The sequence below is a fragment of the Lissotriton helveticus genome, chromosome 10 (assembly GCF_964261635.1).
Source record: "Lissotriton helveticus chromosome 10, aLisHel1.1, whole genome shotgun sequence".
Taxonomy (NCBI): Eukaryota; Metazoa; Chordata; class Amphibia; order Caudata; family Salamandridae; genus Lissotriton; species Lissotriton helveticus.
In genome coordinates this window covers 72232894-72245158 of record NC_136071.1, presented here as the reverse complement: position 1 = coordinate 72245158, position 12265 = coordinate 72232894, and the positions used below count along the sequence as shown (strand labels likewise).

The 12265-nt window shown below is 44.4% G+C and overlaps 1 protein-coding gene across 1 annotated transcript in view; it reads left to right on the top strand.

Annotated features, from left to right (window-relative positions):
- CFP (complement factor properdin) overlaps nt 1-9031 on the top strand; it is a 137637-nt gene extending 128606 nt beyond the window's left edge. The window contains exon 10 of the mRNA XM_078664778.1: nt 7979-9031. Within this exon, the coding sequence (XP_078520904.1) occupies nt 7979-7983 (5 nt within the window). The 3' untranslated portion in view covers nt 7984-9031. The remainder of the gene's footprint in view (nt 1-7978) is intronic.
- The last annotated feature ends 3234 nt before the right edge of the window (nt 9032-12265 follow it).

Sequence of the window (12265 nt, the reverse complement as noted above, 5' to 3'; positions counted from 1 at the left end):
ATACACATATACATACAACGTGGGTAGCTGCAGAATTTGGACCTTAGCTCAGGCGTAACCCAGAGAAACCTACCAAACACATGCATTTCTGAAAACTAGACATCCAGGGGAGTCCCGGGTTGTGTGACTTGCATGGATCCTACAATGGTTTCTTACCCATAAGGCCCTGAATGCCGCAAACGTTGGCTGCAAACATGCTTTTTCTTTATATTTCTGTGAGACAAAGTTCGGGAAGCTTTGGGGATCCTCAAAATTCCTACCACCCAGCATTCACTCCAACACTTCTCCCAGTAGAAATCGTCCCCCACTTGTAGAGCTGGGTCTAGCGCTAGCAACATGAGCTACCCCAAAATGCGACATGGAAACATAAAAAAAAATCTGAACAAAAAATTACCTGGTTTGGCGATGTCTGTAGCTACGGAATGTGGGACTGCGATCCACTGCCACCCATGATCGGTTTCAATTGGTGAAAAGGTATGGCTCCATGTCTTGTTTTGGGGTGTTTTGTGTTACGAGTCACACAAGTGACTTTCTGTTTTCTCAGGAGATGTGTCAGAACTCAGAACGGTAGAAATTTCCTGGATCCCAACAGTTTCCAGAATTTTCTCCAACTGAAATATGAGTAAAATGTGTGATTTTAGCTAAAGTTTGAAGTTTGCAGAGCATTATGGGTAGGAAAACACCTTGGGATTCACACGAGTCACACCACCTTGGACTCTGCTGGGTTTCTAGTTTTCAGAAATCTCTGGGTTTAGTAGGTTTTCCTGGTGGCTGGCTGACCCCGGGCCCAATTAGTGCAACCATTTAGCATGGTAAGTGGGATGAAATGAAGATATACTTGCACTCGGCGAGAAATAGAATTCTAAATGTATGTATTAGCATGTAGGGGAGCAGAAAGACTGTTGAGGCTTTACATGTGGGTTGGCGGTGTCCATTGGGCAGATGAGCTGGACCCAACCACATTATTTCTTCAAAAACCACTCTTAACATCCGGTGATCTCATTGCCTCCCACTTCTCCCCCAGGGAGCAGGTTGGAAGCAAACCCCCAGTCTCCTCTGGGGTGTAGAGGGGAGGGGTCAGAAAGACTGTTGCCACCTATGGTATTTGGGGTAAACCCAAAGCCTTGGTGGGAAGCCTTAGTTTTTTTTAATGTTCCACTGCAAACATTCCTGCTGTCTAGTGGGCTTTCTATCCACCTGGAGGAGAAATTAGAGAAAAACATCCTATCTGGCACTACACCTTTGTTTTTATCTAAAGTTTATCCCTGGTGTCTGGTGCTCTTTCTACCGCTTAGGGGGCACACTGCGGGCAACCCCAAAATGTGCTTCCGAGAGGGGCAGAAAAACTATATTGCCTCCTTTAGGGGGAGGGCACGGCCCCATGCCCGGCTAGGACACCAACATCCCTTTTGTTGAAATTCCTTGGTGTCTAGTGGGTTTTCTACCCGAACAGCCAGATTGTGAGCAGAACTCCCAAACAGCCTTCTTGTGGCAGTGGGGGGCGGGGCAGAAAGTCTGTGGTGACCCTCCCTTCCTTGGGTGGGAGCATAGCTCTATTCTAGAGTTGGCTGCTCCCACTCCTTTGCATTTCTTTTATTCTCTTGTGTCTAGTGGTCTTTCTACACCCCAAAAGGGACAGATTGGGGACACACCTATATTGCCTTCTTTTGGGTGGGGGCTGCCCCATGCCTTTCTTTTATTGTAAGTGTAATCACGCAGTTCAATTTTTAGTAAATTCCCGAAGCTCAGGTGATTGAGTTCTACCTTCAGGATTGAGTTCATTAGTACAAAAGGTTGTATGTGTAAAAGGTACCATAATTAGGTACCACCGCTCTTCTTGCCTATAGTGTGCTTGCATGTTTGGGGTGAGGTGTAACCTAGCCACCATTTTGGATTTTTGACCTCACTCCTTTGAAGAGCCATCATGGCTCGCAGGCCACGACAAGACATTTTCCATCTGTTTGAAGGCGGTGACCTTATGACTAACTTCCCACTCTCTGGTCTGCCATGCTTAGTGGTACTTGCCAGTTTTGATTACTTTTGTAGCCCTAAATGTGCGTCGCTGGATAATTCCTAGACAGCGCTTCATCACTTGATGTTACAGCACAATTGAAGCAGGTGAGGAATATAAGAAAAGAAAGGGGTCTTTTGTGAGAGGACCCCGTGCACAAAAGAAAACAAAAAATAAACGGGCTGCGGTTTCACGTCATATAAGTAAAAGAAGTGTCTGGTTCATAGAGATGAAAATCGAATCATTGCCCACCTTGAGGAATGTCAGAGGCAGCAGCAGCTCCTCCGCAATGGCAGGGGAGCACTGCCCCACTGCCTGGCTCAGAACCAGCAAATGAAAAATAAAACAATAATCTTGCCAGCGCTGTTGGAAGGGGTGGAGCCCAGGCATGGGGGGGGGGGGGAGGAGTGCTACGTGCACTCCACTCCCTAAGTGCTCATAGGGGTTTCGCCTGCCGTCTCAGGCCGATTAAAACACACATGTGCACTTAGGTTTCTCCGGCCCGGCTGCATTGAGTAGCCGGGCTGGAGAAACCCCACAGACTCCCTCGTCTCAGCAGGGCGTCTTTCCTGCCCGCTCAGACCAATTCCCGTGCAGCTATGCAGCATGGGGATTGGACAGGGAGCCTATCCCAGGGGCTGCTGGGACCCAGGAAGAAGAGGAGAGGCGCGTGATGAGATACGACGCCGGAGGTGACTGGTGTCAAAAGGTATGTTTTTATGCTTTTAATAATGAACTTCTATCCCCCCATCCATGTGACGACTCCTGCGCGACCACACCCGCCCCACCAGCCTTTGGTTATGGCGGGCGCAACTGGTCAGTTGAGATAAGACCCAAAAGGGAAAAAGCAAATCCTGTTCAGGAAAAGGTCAACACCCCAAAAACAAATTATATGGGGTAAGAAAGCAGACCGCCTAAATATTGGCATGTGCTCAGTGTAGTAAATAGAGTCCAGTCAATATCTTTAAAGTGGTCGTTTTTATTGATTAGATAACACAAATGGTGTGGCCCCTAGGCCAGCCAATAGCAACTGACCTAGAACTTTAAACCTCTAAGTTCTGATTAGTATATATTTCTAAAAGGAAATATTCAAGCAGCACAGGGCTGCTTGCCTTAAGGTTGCAATACTCACCTCTGGAGACTCGCCAATGGAAAGCATGTGCCGGACACCTGCCCGCGGTAAGATGTCCTAGAACCACATGCAAAAGTAGGAGCCATAAGCCCCTCTCCAAGTACTTGAGCCACTATTCTATAAACACTCCTTGCTCCATCAGAACACAGGGGAGTCAGCAAGGGGAACTTCCCTTTTGAATGGTTGTTCGTAAATAAGTGGGGGTGGTAGACCATTTCTAGGAAGCAAGAAAGAACTCTCTCCTGCTGCTGCCCTCTGTGTCCCTTTGAAGAGAAAGAACTGGGCCACACTTTCCTGTGCCCCAGACACAGGAGTACCAATGAGGTGAGGAACAATAAATATCCTTTATATATCAGTGGCACCAACACACTTCCTTGGGTATGAGTGTTTTGCTCCTCAAATACAAATCATATTATCTTCCACACCTGGCTGGATGAAGCATCTGGAAATGCATTTATTGGAAGTTCATGCAATGCAGGGCAGAAAGCAAAGATGCTGTTCTGTGTTGCATGAATGGAAGAGAGCAGAGCAGTGCCTTATCTACTGAGGTATAGCGCACTCCTCAGGAGATCATTGCAGCTTGCACAACACATTGCCTCTGCAGTGTTGTAAATAACAGAGCAACACAACTTACAACCATCCCACTCTTACAAGTTTCACAAATCAATCTATTCTAGGCCCCCAAAGTTATAAAATGGCTTGGGTGGAAGGTATTAGTAGTTTTTTTCAATGTATATTAAATCAATAAACAACTGCTATGCTTATCTCTAAATTAGACAAAACAACCATGTGGCAGACTTTCATATGTGCCATTATGGACAGTTAAGTGCCTGTAGCGAGCACTGGACCACCAGCTCAAATTAAGCACTGCTCCCTGCTATGGAGCACTTGAGGCTGCCTAGCAGCAAAGCATGGATGGATGCATGTGTTAGAGATCGGATTGTTGTTGTGCACAAAGGGACACCTTTCTGTAGAAAAACAATCTATCCATAAAGGCATATTCCTCTTTCTAATTGTGCAACACACATGGAAAGAGGAAGTAACGAGGAGAAATACAGATATTTCTACCTGTTAGGACTTTCTGTGGTAGGCGCAGGTTTTGGTTGCAATCCCAGTATTGCTGCCTTTAATAAATCTGGGATTGTGTCTGATTCCAGGGGTGGATGCACGTCAACGCCTTTGCTCCACCCATAGAATGACTACCACTATGAAATGTAACGCAAGTCACCGCAAGCCATTGCGTTGCATTACATTTCTTTCCAAAGTCTATCAAGGTGGCGCAAATCACTGCTCGCAAATCCAAATGAAGCTTTTGCGTTGTCCTTGTGTGATGCCAGGACACTGCACAGGCTTTTAAATTGGGGCCTTAGCGTGGTGTGGTTACTGGGGGCACCTGGATACGTGGGGTTGATGATTATATATTGGCATTTGGTAACTAACTTGTGTTGTGTACAATGTAAACTTCTGTTTTGAGAATATTCATCTTTGCTTACATTACAGTTAGTCGTTCTTTACTTCTCAGTCACGTTTCAGCGAAACTTTCTCAGAGGTATGATGCTCTCAAAACTCAAAATAATTTGTACTGTGCAGGCATTTGAAGGAGTCTGCTTTACGTGATACTCCATTACAAATACTTCTCCGTGCAATGGGACTGTACACAATGAGGGGTAAACTACTGATAATATTAATGGGGAAAGGAATTTGATGTGCTCCTCTTTGCACATTGTATTAAAACTTTGGACGAAGGCGTGCAATGGGCAGCAGGTCTCTTTCACCCAGTGCTCAATTTGAGCCTGTGGTTTCTGGTGCTCGGCACCAGCACTTAATTGTCAGTACTGGCTCTTGTGACATTCTGCCACAAGGTGGCGCTGTCTGACTAATATAGAGATAAGCAGAGCAACAGTTAATTATTAATTCAATATACATTAAAAAATACTATTGCCTGTCGCCCAAGCCACTCTTACAGCGTTGGGGGCCTGAATTAGTCCGAATTGTCACACTTGTAGGAGTGTGATGTTAGTAGTTGCGCTGTTACTATCATTGGCAGCATGGCAGGGGCAATGTGTGGTGCAAGCTGTAGTGGCAGCCTAGTGAGTTTTTTACAAATTATAATTTACTGCTTTCACCATATTCACATTCTCAATCTGTTGGCATTGCAGCCCCTCTCCTTTAATGTAAAAGCAGTCACAATGCCAAGCATAGGGTCACTCAATGATGTGTGAGCTGTCAGAAATTGAGGCCATGACCTCCAACAATGACCCGAGGCATGATGACATGGTCCACCTGAGGGCATGAGAGATATACGGAAAGAATGTTTGATACCCTGGGTCAGAAATATGTAATGGAGATTAAAACAATACCGATTCATCGGTGTACAAGTTGGTAATGACTTTACTGCCAGCAGGTGCAATCGTGAAATGCTTCTGTGATTAGGAACCCTCGTACCCTGGCAGTAATGGTATACTGGGTCCTGGCAAGGCCAAAATATATGTGAAAAAGTAAACTACAACTCCCACAATACCTTGCACCATGAACAGCATATTAAGACTATTTATATAGGGTGATTATGGGAATTAGTGTTTTGTGAGCAACACTTCTGTCGAAAAGCGTTGTCATCTTATTTTTGCAGTAATACATGAATAGCTAGAATCATAACATCCTGGAGCTGATTTTCGTTGCTGGAATAGAGTTATGGGAGTAGTCTCCCCAAGAGGCTTGGCACCGACAATACGATCTGTGCTTCGGATTGAATGGAAACTACATTGTTGTATTCTTTAACAATGTGGTTTCCATTGACCGCGAAGCACAGCTCGTATTGGCGGTGCAAAGCCTCTTGGGGAAACCAGCATTTTTTTGCTTTAATTGCTCACAAAATTTGTATACATCACACCACGGAGGAATCGTGGACCCAACAGATCTCATGTCGAGATCAGATTGGGTGCCACCACGTTAACCAGGAAGTGGCGGAAGCCATCTTAGGTCTCAGCAACCAGTACCAAGTTCTAAAAGAAATGCCAAAACAAGACATAAGGGTGCAGGGTAGGGATATTCTGAACGCCCTAGACCTGGTGGTGGGGTTCCAGAAGGACCCCGCCGGGGGTCCCAAAATTTGTTTTACACTTTACCTCATATTTGGAGAGGATCCTTAAATCTGCTGTAAAAACATTTTTATAGTGCATACTCCCACGCTGTAAAACATATACCCACTGGGGTTGTCCAGGGCCTGGAGAGTGGCAGATAGGTAAATTAGGGGAGGGGACACATGCCCCACCCAAGACTATAAGAGGCCCGGGGGACCCTATCCCCTGGGGCCGATGTTTTTTTGAAGAGGAGGGGCCATGCAGACCCCCTCCCAAAGCTTAAAAGACCCAGTGAATCTCATCCCCTGGGGCTGACATGTTTATAAAGGGGGCCTGTTGTCCCATCTCCAAGCCTCTAGTAAGCCCCGCATACCCCATCCCCTAGGGCAGATATTTAAATGTACGGGAGGGGGCCTCACACCTTGAGTCCATGGGGCTGAACTTAAGTTAAACGGGAGGGAGGTCACGTGGTCCCCCCTCCCTCAGCCTCTAAAGGCCCCTGAGACCCCAACCCTCAAGACAAGCTCTATAACTCTGTCCCGAGGAGCCCACCTCTGGGACAGAGTAGTTTCCCTACCTGCACAAGCGCAGGCTGGGAAACACATGTTTGCTCCCGCCAGACCAGAGCATTTTTAAATCTCTTGCCAGACAGGAGCAATCATTCCTTCCTTGTCTGCAGCAGCATGGGTAGGGAAGGCATGTCTGCTCCCAGTTGATGGGAGATTTAAACATTGCTTCCACTGTGTGATAGCAGACTTCTCTTTCCTTGCCTGCACTCCTGCTGGCAGGGAAACAGAACAGATACTGCTCCCGCCCAGAGAGAGCATGTAAAAAACAGCTGATCCCTCTGGGCAGGAGCCCTCCCGGCTCCTGCAGTATGCAGGAAGACAACTGGGGCGCGGTGTGACGAGGGTGCTTGTCATTATAAAGGGGAGGGAGGGGCGTGGTGTGAGGCAGCTGGGGTGCAGCTCGGTGTGTGCCCCGGGTGGGCACCCATATAAAATTAAGTCAGGCCCAGGGCCATAATAGTCTCTGGGAAGGGGGCTGTCTGGCTCGCCCACCTTTTATATTATATTTTGGCCACATGGATGGGGTCCCCGGTGCCTAATAAGGCTCAGGGAGGGGATTCACACGGGCCCGCCTCTCCTTTATAATGACATGCACCCTCGCCATGCACTGCGACTTACCCCACATGTTACATCACTCCTGACATCTTCTATGAGATCACTGATGATATCACGGCAACATTTGCAATGAAATTATTGATGGGAAAACTGTGACAGTGAGGGCATGAGATATAGTTACATTAGGGCACAAGTCATAATTTTCAAAGCTAACATAAACTGGTGAATTTGAGTGGTTTTGTACATTTAAAGCATTATATTTTTACTGAAATTCTAAACTAACTATAACATTACTTTAACCTTTGTATTTTTCAGTGAATATATATATGTATATGAAATAATTCACAAATACTTCAATCAGAATGTTAGCTAAAATTCATCAAAATGAAAGAAAAAATAAACCTACCTCCCTCGATTATACGAAACATATAATAAAGGCCAACATTCACAACTGTTTGTAAAATATGCTCAAGGGCATTCTAGTACATAGTAAAAGTGCCTGCAACCAGGTCTCCTTGTAGTCCAACCTTTATGACTTTGTTAAAGCCGAGTTAAACTTTCAGTTTGTGGACTAAATATCTGTTCTTGATGATTTTCTTAATAATCACTACTGCTTTACTTTCTCTTACAGGTTAATTCAAGTAACAACAACGAGCACCCACAGCTTCTCTAAGAGAGGGAGGAGGAAGACCTTCTTTTTTTCTACTTTTGCAGTTAGTTTTTTTTTCACCCTCTACTCTTCTCCCCATGGTTTCTTCACTTACCTTTGTTCCTACCAGTGGTCCTGCTCTGTCTATCACTTGAATTCTATTGGTCTCTGCAGTTCAGTGAGGACCTTATGCCTTGGTTTGCTGTCGCGAGTCGCCGATCCCAGTCGCCCAAGGTTACAACGACTTGTGCTTATTACGTGTGCTCTGTATCCTGTGACCTGCTGTGTGTAACAAACAACAATACATTTCTGTCATTTTACACACAAGATCCCAGGTTGCTTTATACATTTCCCCCCATGTCTTGGACATGTTGTACATTCATCTAGGCAGGATACCTATAACATGAAAGACCCAACCCCCCAGGGTGATCCAGATGGATAAATTATTCTTAGGATATTGTGATATGGAACCTAAGAGAGGGTTTCAGTTTGTATATGTTTTTTCTCTAATAATTTAGTTATTTTCCCAATGATTTCTCATGTGAGACATGGAAAAGCTGGTTCCAGCTCCTGCAGAAGGCCTTGAATGCACGATGGACTTCTGGATTGTTGAGCATTAACCACTACCCTTTCTACTGCTTGTCTCTTTCCACTACCAGTTCTTCTTCCCTACCTGCCAATCCCTTCTACCAGGTCATAAACATTACCAGGCCATGTTCCTGCCTCCTGGCACCACTCACCTGCGGGCTATGCACATGCTTCTCCACAAAGAGTAGAGATAGCCAAGCAAGAGGGCATTCATTTGTGATTTAAGTGGTCCTTTGATTTTTGGTAGCCACAAAAACATCTTGTATCGTGTAAGACTGTAGGAAAAAACGCTATTAAAAAAAAGTGTGATTTCCTTTCCTTCTGTTGTTTCACTTGTATACTGCACAGACATACTTAAGGGCTGTGCTACCTTATTTGAACTTATTTACTAAGCCAATCAATGTTTTATTTTTATAATAACTTTGAAATAAATGTAAAATTAACTGATCTGTTTTGAAGTGTTTATTGAAAATACCTTTACTGTCTCTACCATATGAGGCCTATCCCAGGAATTCACAAAGGGATTCCTTGCATAGCCGTGTGCGTTAATGAGTGTGGACACCCCCATCTCAGGTGCGGAGAAATCTGCACTTCTACATCCCACTCAAGCGGTGGGAACTAGGCCTTGTGGAAGTGAGGAGGAAAAGCTTACCTCATGGGAGAAATCCCCCCCATGGAAAACAACATGTAGTGGTGCTGGAACTATTTTCAAAGTCGCCGTGCCTCCATTAATTTTATATCAGTAAAGTCATAGGACTTGTGAAAAATCCAAGAAGCACACAAACAACAAGTGAGGCAAACGTGCCACGCCCATTCAGGGGCAGAGTGGTATGGGTGTGGTATGGAGCCGGTGGTGTATTTTGGAGCACTACTTTGGTAGCGCACTGTCATTAACAGACAACACATTTTCTATTGTAATGGCCACTAAAGTTGCATAGATATGCTGTTTTGCTGGGAAAACTATGCAGTGCACAAATGAGAACGTCAGGGAAATCATGTTTCAGCCAATATTGATAATGTATGCATCATCATGTTAAGTGTCTTTATTTGTTTTGATCATATTAAGATTTTTGTTTCCACCACACTTCAGAATTACAAATATATGTGCTTCATTTGTTCTGTCCTAATTGCTAATATATTTTGACATATCTGTAAAGTTCATTCATTTACCAGTATTTTAATACTGTTGCATGATAGGAAAAAAAGACACCCTACTGCAGTTCCTTTCACTTCCTGTGAAGAGTGTCACCTAAGTCACTTTCTCTCAAATCCTTTCACTTTGGAGTAAGCCGCAATTTGTCTGAATACGTAGCCTGACATTTGACCCTTGTCTCTGAACGCCCAGAAAATGGGAGCCATTTTGTACTTGGTCACACACAGAGTGGCACAATCAGTTCTGTAGCCCGGGGTGGATGCTCTGCCTTACATGACCAGGGGAAAAAATCCATTACAAAGCAGTCATTACAACAACCTACCTTTACAACGCAACTGTTACAACGCAACTGTCTTTACCTCGCATGCCATTACAATGCATGCCATTACAACGCATGTCACTACAACGCATGCCATTACAACGCATACCATTACAACGCATTCCATTACAACGCATACCATTACAACGCATGCTATTACAATGCATTATAAGGTAAGTAATGGAGATTATTTTTGTATTAGGGTGGGTATGGGTTTTGGGGTACATGGGAATCGTCATTTTTACTCCTACACTATCCAACACTTAGTAATTTTTACCCCTACACTATCCAATACTTACCCTACAGTTGCATTCACTGGAGTGGGAATAGTCATTTTTACCCCTACACTATCCAGCACTTCCCTACTGTTGTCCTAAAAGTATTATGCATTGTAATGGTATGCGTTGTAATGGAATGCCTTGTAATGGTAGTTTTAAAAAATGCGTTGTAATGCCATGCATTTTTTAATCTGGCCATGTAATGGTAGTTGTGACGTAAAGACTGCGTTGTAAAAGCATGCGTTGTAATTGCATGCATTGTAACATCATATATTCATGACCTGGGTACCATATACTAGGGACTTATAAGTAAGCTAGTCTCTGCCAATTGGGGGTAGGCAATGTAACATACACTTTGTAAGGAGTTAGTACACTGGCACTGAGGTCTGGTTAGCAGGCCTCGGTGCATTCTGAGTGTCGCAAAACAAGCAGCTGGTAGGCCCAATGGGGGCAAAAAGTGGGAGGAAACCTGCTAAATGCCTATTTCGTTACAATACCATAACATTTCATAACATAACATTTCATAATATAACATAACATTTCATAACATAACATTTCATAATATAACATAACATTTCATAACATAACATTTCATAATATAACATAACATTTCATAATATGACATACATTTTCATTGAAATAGCAAGGCGTAATAAAGCACCTGTATGTAATACAGCTTCTGCCCTCCGTGACTGAGTCTAAGGCTGTCCTTATGAGTGATCTATTAATTCTGATGTTCCTGGTTATAGGAGTTTCTTCACCCATTAGAATTATGGATTTAGCCAGAGCAACACTTGGGACTGTTGTTCCACACAGACCCGAGCTCTGAGCAGGCAAGTCTCTGGATGGAATACTGTGGTGCACATGTAGAAATCAGAATAGTAAGTCTGAAATCTGCATGCTATTCCACAAAAACTCATAATCCCTATTAATTTCCCTCTCTGAAGTTACTGGGCCCCCCAGTAACAGTAAATCTTCATGGTGGAAATAATAAAAACTTTTAAAGGCCACTAATAATGAGGGTGTTAGACTTGGCCCTCTCTGTGGGGTCATCCCCAGACTGTTTGCTTTTTTGTTTGTTTTGTTGAATTTTTAGGACTCTTTACACTTTACCACTGCTAAACAGTGCTAAAGTGCTTGTGCTCTCTTCTCTAAACATGGTATGTTATTTTATGTTAATTGGTTTATTAAGCGCTCAACTCACCCTGGGGCATCTCGGCGCTGCCTAGAAGATTAGGATCCTGCGAAGGGAGCACAGAAGACCTGGAGAGTGGATTAGAACAAAAAGGCTTTCAGCTTTTTTCTAAAAATGCCATAGCTAGGGATTGCTCGCAGAGACTGGGGAAGCTGGTTCCAATATCTTGGGGCCAGATATGAAAAAGCTCTGCCCCCGGTCCGGGTGAGACGGATTCGAGGAACCTGTAGCAGCCCCAGCGAGCTAGATCTGAGTCTCCTAGAGGGACAGTATATAAGCAGTTTACTTTGTAGATAGTGGGGGCCTCTGTTGTTGAGAGCATTATAGGTTAAGCAACAGATTTTAAAGAAGGATCTCTTTTTCACAGATAGCCAGTGTAATTCTCTGAGCACTGGGGTTGAGGGAGAACCTGCAGGACGGTTTAAAATCATTCTCGCTGCTGTGTTCTGAACCACTTGTAATTTGGCCAGGAGAGTCTCTCCCGCTTCTGCCAGTAAAGCATTGCCATAGTCCAAACGACTAGTTACCATAGCCTGCACTAATGTCCTACGATGAAGGGTAGGTATGAATGAAAGTATTTTTCGTAGAAGTTGTAGGCTATAGTAGCATGAGCTCGTCGTGGCCGCAATATTGTCCTTCATGGACAGCGTCTGGTCCACTTTTATACCCAGGTTTTTTACTGAAAGTTTGGGGGTGGGAGCAGAGCCTAAATGGACGGGCCACCAATCGTCTGACC